This window comes from Orbicella faveolata, unplaced genomic scaffold (assembly GCF_042242905.1).
Source record: "Orbicella faveolata isolate gen_17 unplaced genomic scaffold, um_ofav_v1 contig_34, whole genome shotgun sequence".
Taxonomy (NCBI): domain Eukaryota; kingdom Metazoa; phylum Cnidaria; class Anthozoa; order Scleractinia; family Merulinidae; genus Orbicella; species Orbicella faveolata.
Genome location: NW_028301563.1, coordinates 8,850,001 through 8,871,914, shown reverse-complemented (window position 1 = coordinate 8,871,914; position 21,914 = coordinate 8,850,001). Strand labels below are relative to the sequence as shown.

Below are 21,914 nucleotides of genomic sequence, written 5' to 3'. Positions count from 1 at the left end.
GTGATCGTTGACTCATTCAAGCACTGCAAATTGACCGTCGCACCGGACGGCAATGAAGATCTGATGATTCACTGCCTAAAGCCCAGCCAACCTTGTGCGTGTAGCATGCTTAAACCGACCAAAGGGGTTATATTACGTAGTTCTCTAAGAGAGACAAGACCCTTCTGAGAGACTTCTGAGGGACTGACATATAAATATATTACGAAAAAACCCTGATCATATCTGACCACGATTTAGGAAAAATTAAATAAGCGCCTTCCACCTTCTCCTAAATTTCTAAATAAGCGCCCCGGGCGCTAGTTCGAGGATAAACGCTAAATCGATTGTGTGATTGCTATGAAGATTAGACCGTTTTGTTTCTCAAGTATTCTTCTGTTAGACTCTAAAATGTCAAAGAAATCGGTCATAGATTGCCCGTTCAAAATCGCAAATTTAGAAACGGACACCCGGCCCGATAAACAATCTTGCAATTACCACTTTTCGGGGGATGTGTGTGGAAGGGGTGGGGCTTGAGGCGGCGGGAAGGGAAACACTGTGTACTCTCCAAGGTGATAACAAACATAGGAAAGGAAAGAAAGAGAGGGAGGTGAGGAAAGAGACTAAAAGCTGTCAATGGTTAATGTCCCCCATCTAGAGGATATCTACGAGCTACATTTGTTTTTCAAATATTTTAGCTTTTCACATCTCCGTTATAAGTTCCAACAGGGAAGTGAACAAAACCGGTTGACATAATGTTAAATGAAAAAAAGATAAAGATAAAATTAAAGACAAATAAGCGCCTTAACTTCCTTACTCGAATTCCCAAAAAATCGCCGGGGGCCGCTGTAATTGGCTAAGCTGTAGCGGCTCCCCTGGCCATTTTGTTTTTTGTTTTTTTGTTTTTTGTTTTTTGTTTTTTTTCTTTATGTGTAATAGTAGGCCGAAGCTTAATAAATAAATAAATAAATATGACGATAACACGTCACCACCATTTGGCAAGCATGGCATTTGAAAGGAATAAAAGAAACTGTGAGCACCTGCTTAAGCACCAAAATGTTTCATGCTGACTACACTCACACGAGACATTCAATGTGAAAAGTTTATTTCAGACATGTCAGTCAGTCTTCTGATGCACGAAAGTCCTGATAGCGACAGAGCGTCCTCACGTATATACAGCAAGAGTAACGTGTATACTACGCCAGATACGAACAACCACTAAAAAACCCACCCTGCAGATTTGGCAAAAAGGAAATTGGAAACGTATTCCTCGTCTAATGCAGCAGCACAATACCCCGAGGAAAGGGTACAACTAATCAAGCGACAAAACTTCACAAAAGTCCGTTAAAACGAAATACAATAAAAGGCTAACAACACAATGCAGCTAGAGAAGTTCAATCGAAGTTGAAAATTCTCAGAAAAAACAATTCACTAACAAGGTTAACCAAGGCACTAAGCGACCTAGAATAAAGTAGTTTCCCGCGGAGACCTCAAGGGTTCATTAACCGATCTTTTCGAGCCGTTGCTAAGAAAAATTTATTCTCGTATAACCTCATCACTTTTAGTTAGTTTATGTGTGTTACGTTTTTCATGCTCAGCAACACTAGTGATGGCGTCATCAGGCCACGCCCATGGTCATGTGACTAATACTGGAAAAACGCCAAGGTTCCCAGGGCAAATTACTTTATCGGGATTTTTTTGTCGTTGATTTAATATTTTAATTTAAATCCTCATATCGTTATGCATAGATTTTGTTTGATTTCTGGAAGGTCAGATTTTTTAGAGAATTTCAAAATATTAAAAAATTCTCAATTTTCTGAAAATAGCATGATTTCGAAAAAGGAATACATAGCTATGTTTCCACCGTTGGCTTTAATCGAAATCCGTCAAAAAAGGCTGGATTTAATGAAAAACCGCGTTTCCTTTAACACTTAAAGAAACCGGAAGTGCGCCCGAAATATACTGGAAGTTACTCTATCAGCGCGTGCGCTATTTACATTACTAGTGCACTTTGGTAAGATCAAACAAAGACAACCGGAGCTAGTTTTTCTCTTTCTATTGCTCTTGTTTTTCTGTCTTTCTCTTATTTTGTCTTTGCTTGTACTTTTTTTACTTTGCATTTTGTGAAAAACAAAGGAAAACATCCAAAATGTAAGCGAATTTGCAAGTTATTGAGTTGTTTTTATTTTCCGCGCTCAGGCTGACGTAAGTAACCGAAAGTGAAATTTCCCCTCCTTAATAACGCGCGCGAGCGCGCGCATAAATCGGTTAATGGGCACTTAAATACTCCCGGTTAACCCATCATGCTGCGCCAATCTCTCCAACGTGTCGTCAGAATATTAATTTCTGACTAATTCGTTCCCATGTCACTCAACCGTCTGGAACGGCATAGTTCATTTCACAATAAAAGACTTCTTTGGAGGGTGGACAAAATGCACTTTAATTGTACAGTGATCGTGGAATCATAAATTTAACGCAAAATTTGTAACATGATAAATTCCTCGTACAAGAAATCCAAACATTACAAATTGTATTAATTAGGTCAAACTGTTGAAACCACTATCAGCATCATCAGTGGCTTCAGTTTCATATTCCGTGTCATCATCACTGTCACTGTCACTGGCTTGTCCATCAGCACTTTCCGGAAGGCTAAGAAAAGTTCGTTCATCCTCTTCCGTTTCAAAGTTGTTCTTTAAAGGGATGTCTGTCGGTTCCAAAAAAAACCTTCTGTTTCCGGATTTTTAACTTCATCGACCACGAACGAGCGAGGCAGTGGCCAATCACTGCTGCACTCAAGTCTGTTGAATTCATTGAGAGAAGTTACCATGGCCTTCGTTGCTTGCGAAATTTGTTTGGAGAGCCGTTTGGCAAGAGCATGACCATCTAAGAGAAGTAAACAGAGTAGCACAATTAAAAGTTAAAGACTTTAATAATAATAATAATAACAACAACAACAACAACAATAACAATAACAATAACAATAACAGTAATAATAATAATAATAATAATAATAATAGTAATAATAATAATGATAATAATGATAACAATCATAACAATAATAGTAACAGCAATTTTTAACCAGGGAACCCCCTCGCCAACGGCGGTTTTCATTACGGCCCTGAAAATACATGTTGATAATTAAAGTTTGTGAGTTTAACATACGTTTCACAGGAACTTCTCGAGATTAGCAAAAGAGGCAGGTCCGCTCTTACTTCACGTATCTCCCTGCACACAAACAATCACACCGGATACCAGTTTTCATGACTCTCAAATCGCTCCGGCTTTTTAAATACATAAATTTGGGTAAAATACTTGCCAGCATATTTCGCCTTCAAGCACAACAAGAACCACCGTTCTACAACCTTTGTATGCAGTTTCACTAAAGCAACCCTTTTGCTTCGGTCATAGGCAGCATCTCGAGCCATCCGATATTCTTCACAAGCAGTAGTCCAACGCTGAGTAATGCCATTTCTGTGCTCCAAATCTGACAAAACTCCTTCTAATCTAATAAAATCCAACAAAATATTTTATACACACATTTATTCTCATCCAATGCTGCTGAAAATTGTGCTACACGGTATAAAGTGATTTCGACAAAGGAATAGAGGAGATTTGAAAAAGAATCTGTGCCCGAGGGTAAAAAGTCACGTAATGTATGTGGCATGATAGGCTTTTTCTCTATCAAACACTCTGAAGAGGCCCAACCCTAACAAAGCACTTTTGATTAAATGATGCAGCAACAATGTTACATACCAAAATATAGCCAAAAAATGCATTTACTACTAAAAGCAAGCAAACAAGCATTAAAAATTATAGGCTAAATCCCCCAAAAAATACATACTTGGTCAACTGTCCATAAAGTTGCTGAAGTTTATCAGGGTCAGATGCTTGTTCCCATTTTGAGCGGATTTCATAGAACATTTTAAGGTAGATTACATAGCCATGTCTCCAACAGGGTTCTTCAACTGGGTTATGTAATCCTCCTGTCCATTCTGCTTCCTGCTTTGCCCATTCAGCAACATCTTCCCTTCGAACCGGTACTGCAAAATGAATATTTTATAATATTAGTACCAGTGTAAAGCAATTCAAACCTTTTCGACAGCTTACATGTATAAAACCATGTTGATATTTTCTTGTGAACATACTGTAGTTATAATATAAATATGTCTAATTTGCATGGACATTGCAAAAGGAAAGGAAATGGAATACAGAAAAAAAAAATCGCCTGTTTCTGAAAGGAAAAGTGACATAATTCTCAAAAGACTGAAATGAATCTGTTAGGTACATGACTCCAACTGCAACAGGCACAGATGAATTCAGCAGTCAACATTATCAGGAGGAAGCAAAACAATCTGACCTTTAAGGCTATCCTGCAATTTTGACAATTCTTCCTCTGCATCTTTAATTACCAAATGTGCTTTCTTCATGCGAACACACAAAAGTTTCCCTGGGGGAAACAAATGGAATGAAAATAAAATTCCCTTAAAAATAAAATATTAGTTAAAGCTGATGGTTCTTAAACAACTATTCTTTAAATGAGAATTTCAGCATTTTCTTGCCATCCAAGGGTTTCAAAAGGAAAAGGAGAAGACTAGAGGGGGCAAAATTTGCTTGTAACGCATACAACAAAGAGGCATATATTTTTGTAAAAAAGAAGTTCACAGGAACCATGCAAAGAAATCCTTCCTAAACAACAATTTCTTAATTAAGCTGCTACTGACATTGCACGAATGAAAAGTTCATTCAGCTAACCTAAACTTGCTGATCTTTTTTTGGCATAAAAGAAAAGAGCATCAGATAGAACATCCACCCGGTGGTTTGGCCTCATTTCCTTGGTCATTTTTCCAAATCTCTGTAAAAAAGACCAAAGTCTGTCCATGACTTCACCATCTGTGAGACCAAAGCCAGGAACTCTCCTGGGACTGTATTTGATCTAGGAAATCAGTACAATTCACCAAAACAGAACTAAATACACAGTACAAATGCTGTTCAATCCCAGTAACACAAACATTGACCCCATAACACAGGGTGGCCATACATGCTCATCTTTTTTAAAATACTACTTTTTTGACATACAGTTAGTTTCAAATAAGTGGACATTTCAATAATAATCACCAAGAAATTTTGTGACAAATTTTCTGACAGAAAACATGATATACAGTGTGGCAAACAAACAAAAACACGCATGTACACACATGAGCAGATGTCAACTGAATAATTTAAGCAAACCTGACATTTTGCTTTGTGTCCATAGCTATGGAAAATGGGAATGGCAAACTTGACAGACTGTAGGATGTGATGCTGTCCTTGGGCCTACAGTGGTAATATTGCATCAAAGCAAAATTAAAAACTTCATTGCTTAACTGGTGCTTAAAAGACTTTGTTATAAGATCTACATGACCTTTCATGAAAACAGTAAATGAAAAAATGATAACAGAACCTGTAAATGAGTTTCCAGGTGACAAGCAATATCATAAAGCATGCATACATCTGTGGACTGATCACCAATTTCCTCAAGCAGATTCTGCAACATCCAAACTGGGTATGCAAGCCTATTAGAAACAAAATTAAAACATAGAATTAAAAATTAGACACAAAATTAAAGCATTGACTAACCAATTTGTAAACTGGCAACCCGGCATTTTTAACCTAGTGGTTATTTCGGGTTGCCAGAACCCTAATTTTTAGCAATATTTTATATATTTCTGTATTAATTAATTAATGAAAAAAGGGTAATAAAGAGGATGTTGTTGTTGTTGTTGATGTTGTTATATCCTTTAACCAAAATTACATAACAAGAGAGAGAGAGAAAGAGAGAAAGAATTAAAGAAAGAAAGGAAGGAAGGAAGGTAGGAAATAAAGAAATTATCAATAAATTAATCAAAGCAATTCTGACAGTGACAATTCAGTAAAGGAGTACACCATAAACAAATGTTACCTTTCACCATGTTTCATATTGACAAATTTTTTGGGAAACTCATGACGACAGGCCCGCCCAAATATGGCAGTTTCACTGAGGGCAAAATATCGAGATTTTGAACGTAGTGCATCACCAGCAAGAAAGTCACCACACACCTTATAATTAAATGAAACAAAAAATGATCCAATTCTGTGAGTCTAAGTACAGGAGAAACAACAAAAAATATCATTGTCATTTTTAAGGTTTAAATAGTCAATCTAAATTGACTAATAGCAATAATAATAAGAGATATTCACAATGCAGCTGGGCGATTCCCGCTGCTGTAGTTAAGACAATATACAATTAATGTAATAATCTTAGGTAAATACCTGCCTTTCCCCACCCTTCATTGCACTTTCCCACTACCAGATCATTTTTCTAATGTAATTTTAACAGCCCTGTATCAACATAGTTTCAGTCAGTTAATGTCTCAAATAGTTCTGCTGGAGAAAACAGGTTTCCACACACCCCATTTGCTCTACTGGTTGTTGGATGTTGCTGAACAAACTCTTCCACCTCTGTGTCATCATCAAACAAAACAGTTCCAAAGAGAGGATTTCTCACACTTCTGCCTGCTGACTTTTTTCGGCCAATAAACAAGGCATCCATGGATTCAAGAAGGGTACCCTGAGTCTGCAAAGGTGTATTAATTAACACAGAGTGATTAGGCAACTGAGCAATCTCTTTCTAGGTAGACCTAGATTGTCTATACAACTAGCTAGGGAAGTCTCCAAACATGGCCCATAATGATATACTTCATGAGCATTCAGCAAAACAATTTCAAACAGGCTAGAGATTCAAAGCTAACTAGAAGTCCCAACAGTGAACTAAAGGTATAGTGTTCAAAGGTCATCAACATACAATCTCAGGCAATATCAGCCATTCCCATCTCCTTCTGTTTCAATCAAAGGATGTCAGATTGTCACTTAAGACATTCACTGTACTTACAATATTGACCTCACCATTCTCCATACCTTGGGACATGCAGGACACACTATAGTTTCAACAGCATTACAAGCACTAACTGTGAACTTAAGAGTGGATAGTTTATGACAATATAACATGCAAAAAAACAGCAACATTGTACTGTTCAGAGCTCAACACTTAATACAAATAAATAGTAACTAGTACTACAAATGTAGTTCAATAATAAGTAAGGTGTAAGGAGACATAAAAATAGAACAAACCTAAATTCTTCAAGACTGTCTATGACCACTGGATATAGCTTTCTTTGGTTCTAAAAACAAACCAGTTATAGGTACAATGTAAACAGACAGCCATCGCAATCCTTGGAAAAAAATTGTCTGAAAAGGCACACATGCATATCTAAAGTAATGTACAAGCCGCAACTTGTTGGTTATATCTTAAACCTAAATTTCATACCCATAGTGTTTTGAGGTAAGTATTCCTAAGGTAAAAACTAATGGTGGGATATATCAAAATACAGGAGGGTTCCAAAAATATAACAGAAATACCTACAAATGATGTGGTATCATCATTATATATACTGTGAGAAATAAGCAACGAGCACTGTTGTACTTCAAAAACAAGCAAGATTGTTTAAGGCACAAACAGCCTACTTTGCTCTTAAAACATGGAAGCATAAAGAAATAGATGCAGAAAATAAAGAATAATATTACAAGAAAGAATATGAATCAAAGGTGGTCCTCACTGAAAAGACGATAACATCATCTGTCAGGATCTCAAGGGCAGCACAGAAGTCTTTAACAGCTACTTGACACTCAAGATTCAGGGTGTGTAGTAGCTTCATCAAATCTAGAGTGAATGCCAACTCAGGCTTTGTTGGTGTTGCACCCCAAAGATTGAAACGTAACAGCCGCAGAAAATCGGGTTCACAGTTACAAAACTGCACCTTCACTTTTGTTTGATAGCCTACATAAATATAAATATGGATAGATTACATGATTTATACATGTATACATATGAAGAACTGTCTACAGAAAATGTGCACTGTCAATGAATATACACACCAGCAAGGCATGTTCTTACAGAACAGAATCCTAAAATTAACAATATACCAACTCACTGTTTGTTGCCTCTCCCACAAACAAGATTTACAACTACTATTAATATCAATTTGCCTCTAGAAGAATCTTAACATTACTGTTCGCTCTTTAGTACACACATCCTCATTTTCTCAAACTGGGGCTGAAAGATCAAAATTAAATGTACTTACGAAGAAGCATATATCAGGATCTTAACATTACTGTATGCCCTGTGGCAGACACATCCTTTTCTCTTTTTTTTATAAATTGGGACTTCAAGATAAAAATTATATGTACTTATGAAGACTGACATGTAACATTAAATTGCTGTCTACATAAGATTAGACACTCCACGGCACCATAGTAAGCTAGCTGACATATCTAACCTCGAGAGTCTACAACAGTTACTTCACGGAAAAGGACAGAGCTACCAGTAGTAGATGTACTAGAACAATGATGGTTGCCAAGTACCAAGATTCGCTCCATTGCTAAGGGGACATAGATCTTTAAGTCCTAAACAAAACACATATTTAATTGAAACATTAAAAATACAATTTAGATCATTCAACATAACTATAAATCTGTAATACAACTGAATAAACTAATATGATTGCACCACACATCAACAGCCTACAATGCAACAGGTGTGTTGAATAAAGAAATCAGCCATTTCAATGCATGTGCTTATAAAAATTGTCAGCAGGCCATGATCTCCTACGAAAACAGGAGACCCCACTTTGTTTATGGAACACAACTTTAAATAGTTGGCCTTCATATCTTGGAAAGATCTCTAAGCTGACTTGGTGGGTCTTACACATGCTAATAATCTCATGAATGACAAACAATGAACTACACACAAACTACAAAATTAGGTGAACCTATATTTGTGGGTTGAGGCTGAGTCACTGATAGTCAATAAAACAGGGTGGACTGCAGATGCCTTAAAAGACCAAGCTTTTACATAACGAAGAAAACACAAATAGAAGAAAGGCAAGAGTAACCAAATGTCTTTGTAAAATTAAGGGCAAGGTTTGAACGTACTGTATCACGCTTACTTCTACTTTTCAAAACTTACAACTACAAAGTATAAACCGGAGAGAAGACTTACAGTTAAAATTTCAACGTGATGAAAAATGTTATATTTGGTGTGCCTTGAAACAGCACAAGACTTGCAAAAGCTGACTGAAGGTCCACAGTCAAGACAACGACAGACACCAGCTTCTGATTCACAGAAGTGGCACCTCTCATCAAATAAAGACGCTTGGTTTTCAAATGTTGTTGCCAAAACACCCTCTCGTAGCTTTGACCAAGCATTCTCTGCTCTTTGCAGCCTCTGGTAGTGATTGGTGGTGGACGTCTCTGCTCCATCACTTTCATCTGATTGTTCCATGTCCGGTGCTGCAGCATTTAAATCAATTTCATGGCCCGGCTCATCGGCATCAGCATTACCACTAAACCCTATACCATTCGTCTCGCCAACAGCGTTCAGCCGCTCCAACCTGTTAGTTTGGACACCATCTTCTTGGTGATACCTCACGTTCACTTCTGCCCTAAAACGTTTCCTTCGGCTGAGGAATTAAAATAAAGGAAGGTAGTCATAAGCATAAGAAAGAGAAACCTCAGGTAAAGGATTAGCTGAATTTCAAAACAAAACGAATCGCTACATCACATTTAAGTTTACCAAAAAAAAAAAACACTAACCGGCCCATGACCTTTGCTTTCGTGTTCACGTAAATAGGAAAAATTCCCAGTATAAATCCCGAATACGCTCTTTTTAACTGAAAAAAGCTCTGTAGCTGTCCAAATTTCTCCTGTATGTGCACCTCCGGTCAAGCCGCCATTATGCTCGACTTCATATCATATATACCGTACTATAGTACGTACTACAGCGGCTGCTGCCCGGTAATTTGGGTATCATTTTTACGGGTGATACCCAGTGTGTATCGAGTGAACCGGGTGTTGAAACAATACTCTGATGCGAGCATTTTGGTCAGCTGTGATTGCATGAAAGATCATATGAGTGACCACGTGACTTGTTTCCATTTCAAAATTGCTCTGTAAATCGGAGGTTTCGTTCCAGTCGTTTAAAACCAGTGCAACAGTTCATTTGTTTGTTTTTTACCTTTTACTGGACGAAAAGTTAAGGGACCGAACCGAATCATATGACTCGTGGGTGCAGCGACCATGATTTGTCTTTCTAATAGACTTCAACTTGGTAATGTCTCAAGGAAATGGAGGTAAGCCGACCATTTTCTGTCTTGGTGTGTCTTTCATTCGAAAAGATGCATGCAAATGTAAATACGTGTAACATATCTGTAACCACATCAGCTGTTTTATCGAATAAGATGATTGCCTATGAAACATAGATCTGAATTTTGAATTGTTCTTTGTCCAGTCTACATAATTAGGTACTGTTTTATATACATGTATGATCAGTTATATGGCAGTTACATGTTTGCAACTGTGTATGCCATTTTTGTGCAGCCGTAAATTACTCATCCATTGTGATCATTTTACTATCTTGACATGGCATAAACTGATCGATCTTTTCGTAGGGAAATTAGAGTGCGAGCTGTGGAAGTTGAATCAAACAGTTTGTTTTTCTTCAAGTGGAAAGGCAACTTTATAGACTTAACATGGTAACAAAACATACATGGAGGCAAAAATATTAAACCCTGCAATAACTAAACAATGCAGTAATTAATTTTGTTTTTATTTTCAGCTTTGAGAAACAGGAGATGGAGAGTGGTGCTACCCTGTTAGGGCCAAAGTCTCTGTGAGTCTGATAGGGGTCTTTCAACTGCCTTCCGGTTACAAAGTTATTGCTGCAATTCTGCAATCGTTGGTAAATTTGTAAAGGAGGAAATAACTAAATTTAGGGTTAGAAAGGAAGCTATATGTAGCTACTACAGTCATGCCACATCAGTGAAAGTACAGTTGTTTCTTGTTGGAAATGAATGAACCTTACAACTTGATGAGATAATTTTTGTTAACTTGTAAATAATAATATTATCGATCATATATTACATACATGTACACTGCGGCTACAAAGTTTATTTCAAGGGGAATATGGTATGCATTAATTATATCTTTCATGATGGAATACTTTAGTATTTGTAAAACTTTACCTCAAATTGCACATGACCTTGACTTGTGACAGCTTGGGTTCCCTATAACTTACTGCAAGTGGTTTTCATTTTTTAAGCTTCATCTTGCCAGGGCAGGAAAAAAAAAATGAAATCTAGCTGCCCAGTGGGCCATTTTATTTTAGTTTTCAGTTGGTTCCACTAAAATATTACTAATGCCCAATGGGCACGTAGGGTTCATGCCCTATCAACTACATCATTTACTAGTTGCTGTCTATATTCAGTGATAGACTATAACAAAATGAGTTTACTGGCACTATGAAACTAGGTGAAAGAAACTACCAACAGTGACACAATTGTTGTGTCAGATACAAAGTATGCTTGGATTTTAAATTAATCCATGCTTTCAACGCACTGTTTTGCTCATCTTGCAGTCTTAAGTTTTGAAATAGGCTTTGATTGGAAATTATCATTCACAAGATTATATGTTCCGAGGCTAATTTCACTTGCCCACCTGACCAGACCTCCAAACTTCCATTTTCACTTGCCCAAGAGCAAAATTTACTTGCCCCAGGCAATGGGATGTGGGTTTTTCCCTGCCCTGCTTGCTAAGACTACGAGTATTCCCTCTTTGGCTTAGGGCCTCTTCATATGAGCCCGGTCAACCAGCCTGGCTCATTTTCTGAGATCTCACCTCGCCACTCTTTCCTTCGTAAAAATTTTGATGTGTTCATATATGTATGAGAAGCCAGGCTGGCCGGGTTACTGAGATCTCAGTGACCAGGATGAAAATTTTCCCATATGAATGCTCCAGCCCGGGTAACCAGGATGAAACTTTTTAGGCAAAATAGCTTCGCTTTTGCAACACAGCACTTGGCCAGTTACCGGGCTCATATAAAGAGGCCCTTAGTCTATGTTTCATGCATGACACAAAAGAAAATCAACATTTTTTTTTCTCACTGTTTTCATTTGCATCACACACAATAGACTAAGCGAAAGAGGCCGGGACTACTCATAGTCTGAATATCTGTAGGCCCAATAAGATGGTACAGCTTTAATTGCTACATGCACTTGTACATGTACATAAAACAAGTCCATGACTCAAAATCAAACCTACAACTTGCTTGCAACTGTAACATGGACCACATAAATGATGCAGGGTTTAGTTGCAGCCTCAGACATTGCTCAGTGATGAAAGATGAACAAAACCTTTGCACAACATGATCATCACCTACTAAATTTACAAAAGTCACACAATAAGTTGTACCCTCTAAATTGGCCAAAGGGTTCCCTTGATTAGAAGTGATTGATGCATGTACTGCATGTACATTTACAATGTATATAGTTCCCATGTACAGACCAGGGTTGTCATTAATTTTTTAGTCACCTGTAGCCTTATTCTCCACACCCATAGCAAATTTGTTACTTTGGGTGATTTCTCTAAACAACAGGGAATTTCACCTGCAGCATCAAGGGAAAATCAAGCATACTCAGCCATAACAGGTGTTACGGCTTACAACCCTTAATGACAGCCCTGCAGACATAGCATACCAGTACAAGTAAATAACCTGTATTTAGCCTTAAAATGAGTGATATACAATGTAGAAGATGTTTTATACTAAGTAATGGACCCTTAGCCTCAAGTTCTCAATTGGTATTGATACATGCATGTTCCTTTGACTCCTTTACATTGTTTGCAATTCTTCTTAACAAAGAAAATATGCACCACTGATGATGACCGTACACTCAAAAATGTTTTAGTTTTTAGAACTTAAGTAACTTTTAGCCTTTTATACATGTGCAGTAGACAAACAAAATATTATCGCAGGCTCAACTGTTATTACAGCTTTTCATATACAGATACAGTAAGTGTAGAGCTACATACATTGATTATACAAGTAAAGAAAGAAGAAGAGCCAAGCACCCCCATCAAGCTTGAGTTTGCCCTACACTGACTTCTAGCATGTCATGTGTTGTTCACAGCTAGAGCATAGTTACATGTAAGTTTAAGTTTTTTTGGCACTATTGTTATGCTGTTTTGACACTATTTTTGAACTATTTTAATACTATTTTTACTGTATTTTCATACTGTTTTGTGCTATTTTTATGCTGTTTTATACTATATTACTGAATGCCATTTCTGGACTATTTTAAAGCTATTTTTATATATTTATATTGTATTTGACATATTTTTTCATATATGATCCACTGTAATTTTTAAACTGTTTAAAGTACTATTGAAATATATTTTGAGACAGTGGATTTCAATAGTGTTTTAAACAGGTTTTAACACCTTTAAAATCAGTCGAAAAATATGTTAAAAATATAATTTTGCACCTATTTTAAACCTATTTTGTACAAAATACTTTTAAAATTGTCATTTAAACTAGTTCAAAAATAGTCTTGCAGATTAAAAGCTGTTTTTAAAACGATTTGTGTCCTGTTTTTATTCCGAATGCTGTGTTCCTCGAGAGATTTTTAAAGTAGTTACAGACTATTTTAATTATATTTTTAAACTTAGCAAAGGATTTCGAGTTTTGGAATTTTAACTATATTTTTAAAAGCTTTCCAAAATACATTTCAAATTTTGTTTCAATAGTGTTTTAAACAGGTTTAAACACCATTAAAAGCAGTCGAAAACTACGTTAAAAATACACTTTTCGCCCTGTTTTTAATCTATTTCATAAAATAGGTTAAAAACAGTTTTTAAAAATAGTATTTAAATACATTTAAAATAGTGTTTGGTTTGGTAAGGGATGTTTGCCTTTGAAAATCAGCTCGGGAGCGTTTTCTTAAAACGAAGAATATCCCCATGTAGGCTAAAATGGTCGTCACAAGAGGAAATGTCGTGTGCAAATGTATATCTATTAGAAGGTAAACATCAATTGGAATTCCAGTCAGTTGGATTGAGGCAAAAATCGATGAAAAAAACACTATGCTTGTGTTGCATAAAGCAAGTTTCCTTGGTTTTGCTTTGAGAAGATAGAAATGAGGAAACACAACAGCCACGAAGCGATCCACTGACATCGCCGTCATGCACCAACAGAATAGAACTGTTAACTCTAATGTAACCCAATATTCTAGCAATGTCGCCTTCTTGTGTGATTTTTTTATCACCAAAAGCGCACAAAAATCGAGTTATTGCTTCTGAGGAGCAAACCACGATTCCAACATACAGATCAACCGCTGGCATGAACACCAAAACTACCGAGAACGTTTTCCTGAAGCAGCGAAGAGGATTTCTGTACAACGCGGTCAACACAATTGCATTAGGAACAGAAATGACTATTGACAGCAGCGCAAAAGGTATTCCAGTTCCAAGACACAGTGATTTCTCAAAGACTCTCTCCATTGCAAAGCTAAAAGGAAGGAGAATCTTTTGTTACTGAAACAGAATAATACCACGGTGTAATATCGTTGTTCGTCTTTGGATGGGAGCAAACACAAGGTTCTAGAAAAGTTCTGAATTTCCGTCATATTTTCATTTTATATCCTCTTCCCGTCACTACTAATCAAACAAAGAAAGAGCTTTGTTTTCCTGTATTTACTTTTCGCGCAATTAAATTAAACCGCAAAATTTAACGAGTTAGCAATACTATAAAAATAACACCTGCCATGAAATAAAGATTGGTATGTTAAGCAGCAGAGCCACTGTTTGAAATTATTGAAACATATTTCCAAACTAAGTAGTGCCCTGAATAATCTAGACGCTGTGTTAGCTTGTTTTACAAGATTATCCCCGTATAATGAGACTATCTAGCCGGAAATAATTGTCCACTTTTCAGTTGCCTAATTAGCGAGATTACAAGTTCACCCAGTGTAAAACCAAACACCACAATTTAAAATGTAGTTTCTATAGCCATGGCCATTTCAAAGGATAGAAAGATAGAAACCAAACACATGAAGACTTACTGGCAACATCGCGTTCAAAGTTTCAAGACACTTTCTCTCACTCTATCCTCTGATACATTTAATCATGAATTATTTATTATTTTATTGCATCTTTAAGTACCGTAAACTGATCTAGGGGAGGCCTCCCCCCCCCCCTCTTTACTTTGGATGTAAAAAGAAAAAATCGCAGAGAGAAGAAAAGTCGGCAGAGCAAGCAACCCCCCTCCCCACCCCCCCCCCCCCCTTACCTCAAGATCTGGATCCACCACTTGCCGCTTACAAGCCCAGGGCTTCTACAACTTCGTAAGGGCTTTTAGATGAGCTGATAAACGGAGGGGCTTATGTCCGAGGGGGCTACAACCGAATTTAAAAAAAAAAAAAAAACGGTTTCGAAATGAGCTATAGCTGTACATGTTGATGGAAACATGTTTTTCATTTAATGGTAATTAAGCTTTAAAACATCATAATAAAAAGAAATTCAAAACAAGGAAAGCTAGAGGGGAGTTATGTCCGGAGGGGGGGGGGGGGGGGGGGGTGGCGGCTTATAACCGGATGTATTTTTTGGTCATTTTGTTGGTAGATGGGCCAAAACCCGGAGGGCTTTATAAACAGCAGTTTACTGTATGCCTGTATACAAAAGTAGGATTTAATGGTTTTTGCTTATTAAAATAATACAAAGATCTTATAAAGATTTGTTATACGCTAGGGAAGTTTGTTGCCCAATCGCAAGACAAATTGCGCGAGACGCTGCCTTAAACGGCTTCGAAAAATTCTTTGAGTATTTCCCAAGGTTTTCGTTGCAGTAATAATTGTTTACCCATAGAGTGAACCTTGATTGCACTTCGTATTTTTACTTTTGTTTTACTTTTGAACTTTTTCTCTTGACTTTATGTAATGCTTCCTGTAACTAAAGCGTTGCTAGACGTGTGCATCTAAAGGGGTGTTTCAATGGGTAGCTTTCGGTGCAAAATGTATTGCAGCATAATTACGAGACAATGAGTAGGGAGAAAAATTTCCTTCTATAGTGCTAAAGTTTTTAAAGGCACCATTGTGTATATTACGACAATATTTCTACAGGTTTATTAGATTTTTGGAGATAAGTTTGGCTAGTGACTTTTCACAAAAGATAATGGTGTGCCAGCGGTGGGATTCGAACCCACGCCATCGAAATGACTGGTGCCTAAAACCAGCGCCTTAGACCACTCGGCCACGCTACCAGCTCTTCTTACAGTTGTGATATTATTTAATAATAATACTACTCGCCCTCGTTTTCTAGTAATTAACTGGTTTTTGTTTTGTTTTGTTTTGTTTTGTTTTGTTTTGTTTTGTTTTGTTTTGTTTTGTTTTGTTTTGTTTTGTTTTGTTTTGTTTTGTTTTGTTTTGTTTTGTTTTGTTTTGTTTCTTGCTGTCGTTGTTCATTCATCCTATTTTCGTTTTAGGCTTGGCTTATAAAAATTTGGCGGGATGTATCTCCCCAGAACGAACTAAGATCTGTTCGTTACATTTTAAGCCAACTGTTTCTTGTAAAAGTTTGAAAGGTGGCCGATATTTAATAGATGATGCAGCATCTCCCAAAAGGAAGGCGTCACGTAAGCGGTCGCAACATCCCTCTTCAGCAGTTGAGATGCCAATCTTCCGTAGCGTGAGCGAAAACAGCGATCCTCCGCTTCGGACGAAATCAGCGATTTGCGCGCACATTAATATATATATTGCAAAGCTAGAAAAACAAATAAAGTCTCTACCGCTAGAAATTAAGCATCCTTTGAAGAACGTCGACGAGCTTCTCAACAGCCTGTTTGGAATGACAAGATTAAAGACTCTGATTCGGACATCAATTTTTACACGGGATTTCCAAATTGTAAAACCCTTCTAGTTGCTAAAAGTTGTTTTAAACCCAGGTGAGAATGGTGAGAACATTGTTTATGCTAACAGCACTACAGAAGATTTAGAATTTTCAGTATCGAGTGATGTGGATTGGTGCCAGGGCATCGAAAACTCAGTACCCTGGATGACGTCTTTATGGTCCCTGTCAGAATGAGGCTTGCGTTATTTGAACTTGATTTGGCCCACAGATTCAGAGTGCATGTTTCCACAACAAACAGGATCTGCATTTCCTGGGTCAATTTTTCGTACTTAAAATTGGGCTACCTCAACATTTGGTCGGACAGACAGAAAATAGACAAGGCAATGCCCCAGTCATTCAAGGACGAATACCCCAAAACAAGGGTCATTATTGATGGAACAGAGATCAAGTGTTAGAGCCCATCCTCTTTAGTTTTGCCCAGTACAAGAGCCATAAAATATGTAAAGACCTCTTTGAACCTATTGGTGTTGGCGGCCTAAACATCCCCTCGTTTCTTGGTTTGCGAAGTCAACAGACCCTTTTAAAAGTCATTACCACTCAAGAAATAGCATCAGAGTGAATTCATGTAGAAAGTGCCATAAACAAGGTGAAAAACTTCTACATTTTTGATCAAGCTATTCCACTGTTTTTAGCTGGTAGTCTGACTCAAATGTGGACTGTTTGTAATAATTAGTAGGTGGTTTGTATCACTAAATATCAGGGAGGTGTCCTTTTAAAACTTTACTTTAGTAAGCAGAAATAATTTGTCATCCACTGATACCGCTTGCTAATGTTGCCATAACAGTGACTGTGCCAGTTGTTGGGACAGCACACACTTCAACTGGCACTGGTAGTGCCTTGAAATATTTAGCAAAGTGCTTAAAGAAAAACTGTTCTAATTTTACCAACATAGTGGTAACAAAGTCTGCATTACAGTGAATACGTTTAATGACCATCCCTTGAAATGTGTAGGTAACAAAGTCGCACCACCTTGCCTCTGTTATTCCCATTTGCCGTTAAACCTGATTATAGAATTTGTGGTTTGTCTTTAAAACTGGGAAGCCATCATTCAGCTGCAGATTAAATTGACTATCACCAGCACATGCTGTCTTGGGTATGACATTTCGGTGTTTGCAGGGGCATTTAATTTCAGCAATTTCCTATTGGGTGTCCTTTGTCTCATCAGGTGGGCTTTACATTCATGTTCAATACCGTTTAACAAGGGCTCTGGCAAATTTCTTAGGTTTCCAGAGGTATTCATGTCCCTAACAAGCCCCTTAACAAAAGAATTACTGATAGATTTTCGATTTAAAATTTCTCCAAATGTTGAAACTGTCGATCTGGATCTGCTTTCACTCCACCATCGGCTATTGTTGCGTTGTGTTTGTGTTTCATACCGAGTGTAACAGCATCCTCCTGTTCACTTATTTTCAAGGAAGCATAAAATTACTGATGTTCTGAATGGCACTATGTGACAATGAACAGGGGGAAAAATAAGATACTGGTAAAGATGGATAAATTGTTATGGGAACACTGTCACTGTTACGTTGCTTGGAAAAGTCAACATTGCATGCAACTTTGAAGTTTCCTTCAGTGGGTGCCATTTGATAGCTGAAATATCCTCCCAAGGGTGCAGGCCTAACCCTGGTGGGTACTTTTTCACCCTCAGCATTCATGTACGAACTGCGCCCACAATTCTTGCTCAACTTTTGCAAATTGGCTTTGAAACTTTCAATCTTTGGGGCTGTCTTAATTGCACGATACAATGAACAAGAAATGCCAGGTGACGTTTGTACTGAAGTGCTAATTTGGGTTTCTTAAAAACCATGTTCATCAATGGTTCTGATGAGATGCTTCTTCCTCTAGGCTTGTGCCACTGCTGGGGAAGGGAGGTGCAAACCAAATAATTAATAATTAGATTATGAGCTCGAAAGAGGTGATAGTTGATGAGGCCGAAGGCCTCATCAACTATCGCCTCATAGAAACCGAGAGCGAATAATCTAATTGTTTTAGTAGAATTCTAACTGAAGTTAACGCAAATAACGGTTTCCAATTATTTTTGTACGCATTATTGAACTTCACACTATAACAAAATCGCAGGTGTTGAAATGTCCTTGGTAAATTTGCAGGTGTTTACGGGCGCGCACCCGTTAACTCAATAATTTCATGATTTTAAGGTCAAGAAACTCTTATTATCCTTCTTTTAGTCTTCTCAGGAATTTAATGATCCATTTACATCTAAACTTTCTGCCAAAAATTCGGAAAAACGATAAAAACGTCGCATTTCGTGGACGACCGACAGCCACCGCACTCTAATGGCCATAGTATACGAGTAGCTCAACCAATCAGATTGCAGCATTTGCATTAGTATATTAGTAGAATTCTACTAGTCAGGAATAGATTTCGTTTTTGTCATGTAGTAATGAGAAACAAGATACATTAGGCCCACAGCATGATTATAAAAACCCTAGAGATCCAGGTACACAGGTGCAAGATGATGCAGGGACATATAGGGTTGTTTAGTGGAAATTGCTAACCTAATGTTACGCGGGGATTCATTTTTCGGCAGACTTCGATAGCAAAGGCCTCTGAAGCAAAAGGTCTTGCTTCCCTTGTGGTGCTCGACTAAAACATTGTGGAGGAATATATCCTTCAATAAAAAAAAAATTCACACCACGGTCAAACGGTTTCATCACCAAGTAGTCAGGGGAATGTTGAATGTTTTTAACAGAGTTTCTAACATACTTCACAATAGAATTCTACGTGCATAGGTGAAAGTCGTCCAAAATTTTGTCCATATCTATCTCTTGGGGACAGAACCGGAGTTTTTCTTCTTTCTCTCTAACAATTTCTGAATTACTCTTTTTAGTTTGAACAGAAGAGGCTGCTTTCCCTTGATCGCCATTTTCATTTTGCTGAACGCCTGTCGTCGCTGCGGGTGAAGTGTTTGGAAATACTTCTTTCGCTCTAGGAATAGAGGACGCCTATCTTAAAATTGTCATCTTTCTTTCTCTTTTGATCTTTAATAATCATTATTGATACACCGTAAAAAAAATCAGGTACAATAATTCTAATAAAATGTCTAAGATCCTAAACCTAAAATTCTAATACTAATATTATATTAACTTACAACAATACATCAAATACAAGGAAATAATGAAACGAACGTCGTCGTCGGCAGCCGTTCGTCTCGGGAGACGATGGTGTAGCGCTATGTCGATGCCGAGCATCGTCTCGAGTGGCTATAGAGTCCCACTCTGGAGTGGCAGTCTCTGTTGCAAATAACGCAGACGAAGGAGGATGGTGCTGCAATTGAGGCCGCCCTGGACTTCTTTCTGGTTCTTTTCAAGGCCTGCTGGCCATTTCTGGTATTCTCAGCCCTCCCGACTCCTGAAGATACTGCATGTCGCCAGGCCACTCTGACGTCAGCTACTTCTTCCCGTGTGTTTGGATCAATCTCTGCTTTCCTCATGTCTCGCTTGCAAACATCCTTGAAGCGGAGCTTTGGCCGGCCAACAGGGCGGGATCCCTCGCGTAACTCTCCATAGAGCATGTCTTTTGGGGTGCGGCCATGTTGTCCATGCGACGCACATGCCCGAGCCAGCGGAGACGCCTTTGCAAGAGCAGCATGAACACGCTCGGAATGCCAGCTCGCTCAAGAACCTCAGCATTGGTTACTCTGTCCTGCCACTTGATGTGCAGGAGGCGTCGGAGACAGCGGAGATGGAAGCTGTTGAGCCGCTTCTCTTGCCCGGCGTGGGATGTCCAGCACTCGATGCTATACAGAAGAGTGCTGAGGACACAGGCTTGGTAGACACGGAGCTTGGTATTTACCGTCAACTGACTGTTCTCCCAGACGCGCTTGCCGAGCTTGGCCATAACTGCAGCGGCCTTGGCAATCCTGGTGCTGATTTCTGTATCAAGGGAGAGGGAGCTTGTCATTGTGGAGCCCAGGTAGGTGAAAGAGTCCACCACTTCAAGGGTTGTGCTGTCGATGGTGATGACAGGAGTGGAGTCTGTGTCCTGGGCCATGATGTTGGTCTTTTTGATGCTGATAGTCAAGCCAAACTCTTTGCAGGCATGGAATAGTCGGCTTATTAAAATGTAGGCTTATTAAACGTAGGCTTATTAAAATGGTTTCAAAATTTATTCAACGAAAGCTTACATGAAATCTTAAACAGTCTAGTTGTGCCTTCACTGTTAATTCTTTGAGGCTCACATTCTTGCTGCGAAGAAGTTCTTTAAGTTCGTTTACATGCATCTTTTCCACAGGTCTGTCCATGCTCACGTTGAAAACAGACAACGTACAGTAGAAGCTAAAAATGCATTTCAATAAAATACGTCGCCATTGTGTTGCGTTTTCAACGCTCAAATCTGCATAACAATGCATAACAATGAAAATGCAAACGCTGATTTAGTAAAAATACTGACCTTTACAGCTCCCCAAATATCTACTTAGGAATATTTCGACGACATATCTCCTTAAACCAGCTTTCGATTTTTGCATCCGATTGCGAAGTGCAAAAGCTACAAAATTCCTAGGAAAACAGAACTGGCCAGCCCTTAGCAATGGTTGCTACCAAAAAGCTCCGCTTTGGTGCTATCGTCACCATGTTTGCAATCGGTGTATGTCCCCTTTCGAGATCATAGCAATGAATTCCAAAACGTTGTCCGTAGGAGTTGAATAAAGCACTAAGCTAAATTTAGCAGCAACGAAGCCTGGAAAAGGATGAAAGTATTGCCGAGATCTTTTGAAGAACTCAGCTGTGACTGAAATACTCCAGTAAGACATAGTTTCGAAATCTTGCAGGTTTTCTCATAGTTAGTGGAGGGGACTGGTTGTGAAACCCGGCAAACTTCAAAGGGCCGGCCTTTTGTTTCGAGTTTGAGGTTGAATTGCACCATCACGTGACATTCACCGTGCACACGCCAAACGGGAAAAATTAACGCCCGGGCGGAGTGTGGGGGTATTCAGCGGGCATGCTTTTAAATAAAAAATATGTTGTGTAAGCGTCACGGAATATTTAAGTACCGTTCACACAGATAATTAGTTTATTTAGGTGTCATCAATTGTCATCAAATATCGCTTAAAGTGTGCATGCGCTCAATGTTGCACACCTGGTATCATTTTTATCTCTGTCTGCGAATTTATA

The 21,914-nt window shown here is 38.2% G+C and overlaps 2 protein-coding genes, 1 non-coding gene and 1 pseudogene across 5 annotated transcripts; all 4 read right to left on the bottom strand.

Moving 5' to 3' along the window:
- Positions 1-2,388: 2,388 nt before the first annotated feature.
- LOC149104621 (uncharacterized) lies at positions 2,389-7,172 on the bottom strand. Of its 3 annotated transcripts, none has more exons than XM_089270851.1 (10): positions 7,123-7,172; positions 6,404-6,568; positions 6,052-6,093; positions 5,417-5,528; positions 5,206-5,289; positions 4,729-4,909; positions 4,334-4,423; positions 3,818-4,016; positions 3,293-3,480; positions 2,389-2,859 (listed from the first exon to the last, which is right to left on the bottom strand). In XM_089270851.1, the coding sequence occupies exons 2-10, from the start codon at positions 6,463-6,465 to the stop codon at positions 2,669-2,671; spliced, it is 1,149 nt and encodes a 382-aa protein (XP_089126977.1). In that variant the 5' UTR covers positions 6,466-6,568; positions 7,123-7,172; the 3' UTR covers positions 2,389-2,668. The 3 variants fall into 3 exon arrangements, with proteins under 3 accessions (XP_089126977.1, XP_089126974.1, XP_089126976.1); XM_089270848.1 differs by lacking the exons at positions 6,052-6,093; positions 7,123-7,172 and adding exons at positions 5,915-6,051; positions 6,910-7,017; XM_089270850.1 differs by lacking the exons at positions 6,052-6,093; positions 7,123-7,172 and adding exons at positions 5,915-6,051; positions 6,884-6,948.
- Positions 7,026-9,868, bottom strand: LOC149104620 (uncharacterized). Its single transcript, XM_089270912.1, has 5 exons — positions 9,643-9,868; positions 9,050-9,509; positions 8,328-8,454; positions 7,608-7,828; positions 7,026-7,172 (listed from the first exon to the last, which is right to left on the bottom strand). The coding sequence occupies exons 1-5, from the start codon at positions 9,648-9,650 to the stop codon at positions 7,026-7,028; spliced, it is 963 nt and encodes a 320-aa protein (XP_089127038.1). The 5' UTR covers positions 9,651-9,868.
- A 667-nt stretch (positions 9,869-10,535) lies between these two features.
- On the bottom strand, positions 10,536-14,466 carry LOC149104619 (uncharacterized; annotated as a pseudogene).
- A 1,582-nt stretch (positions 14,467-16,048) lies between these two features.
- Trnal-uag (transfer RNA leucine (anticodon UAG)) lies at positions 16,049-16,135 on the bottom strand. The gene has a single exon. It is a non-coding gene; the product is annotated as a tRNA-Leu (tRNA).
- Positions 16,136-21,914: the final 5,779 nt, after the last annotated feature.

Bases quoted from the DNA above. Each gene is read 5' to 3' on its own strand.
- LOC149104621 (XM_089270848.1), bottom strand. From the start codon at position 7,017: ATGTTGCTGTTTTTTTGCATGTTATATTGTCATAAACTATCCACTCTT. The intron at 4,424-4,728 runs GTTAGCTGAATG...TGTTTCCCCCAG, and splicing joins AAAAAGATCAGCAAGTTTAG to GGAAACTTTTGTGTGTTCGC. The intron at 4,017-4,333 runs GTCAGATTGTTT...TTCATTTTGCAG, and splicing joins ATTGCAGGATAGCCTTAAAG to TACCGGTTCGAAGGGAAGAT.
- LOC149104620 (XM_089270912.1), bottom strand. The intron at 7,829-8,327 runs GTTAGATATGTC...ATATTTATGTAG, and splicing joins AACTGTTGTAGACTCTCGAG to GCTATCAAACAAAAGTGAAG. The intron at 7,173-7,607 runs GTGAGGACCACC...GTTTGTTTTTAG, and splicing joins ATGATGTTATCGTCTTTTCA to AACCAAAGAAAGCTATATCC.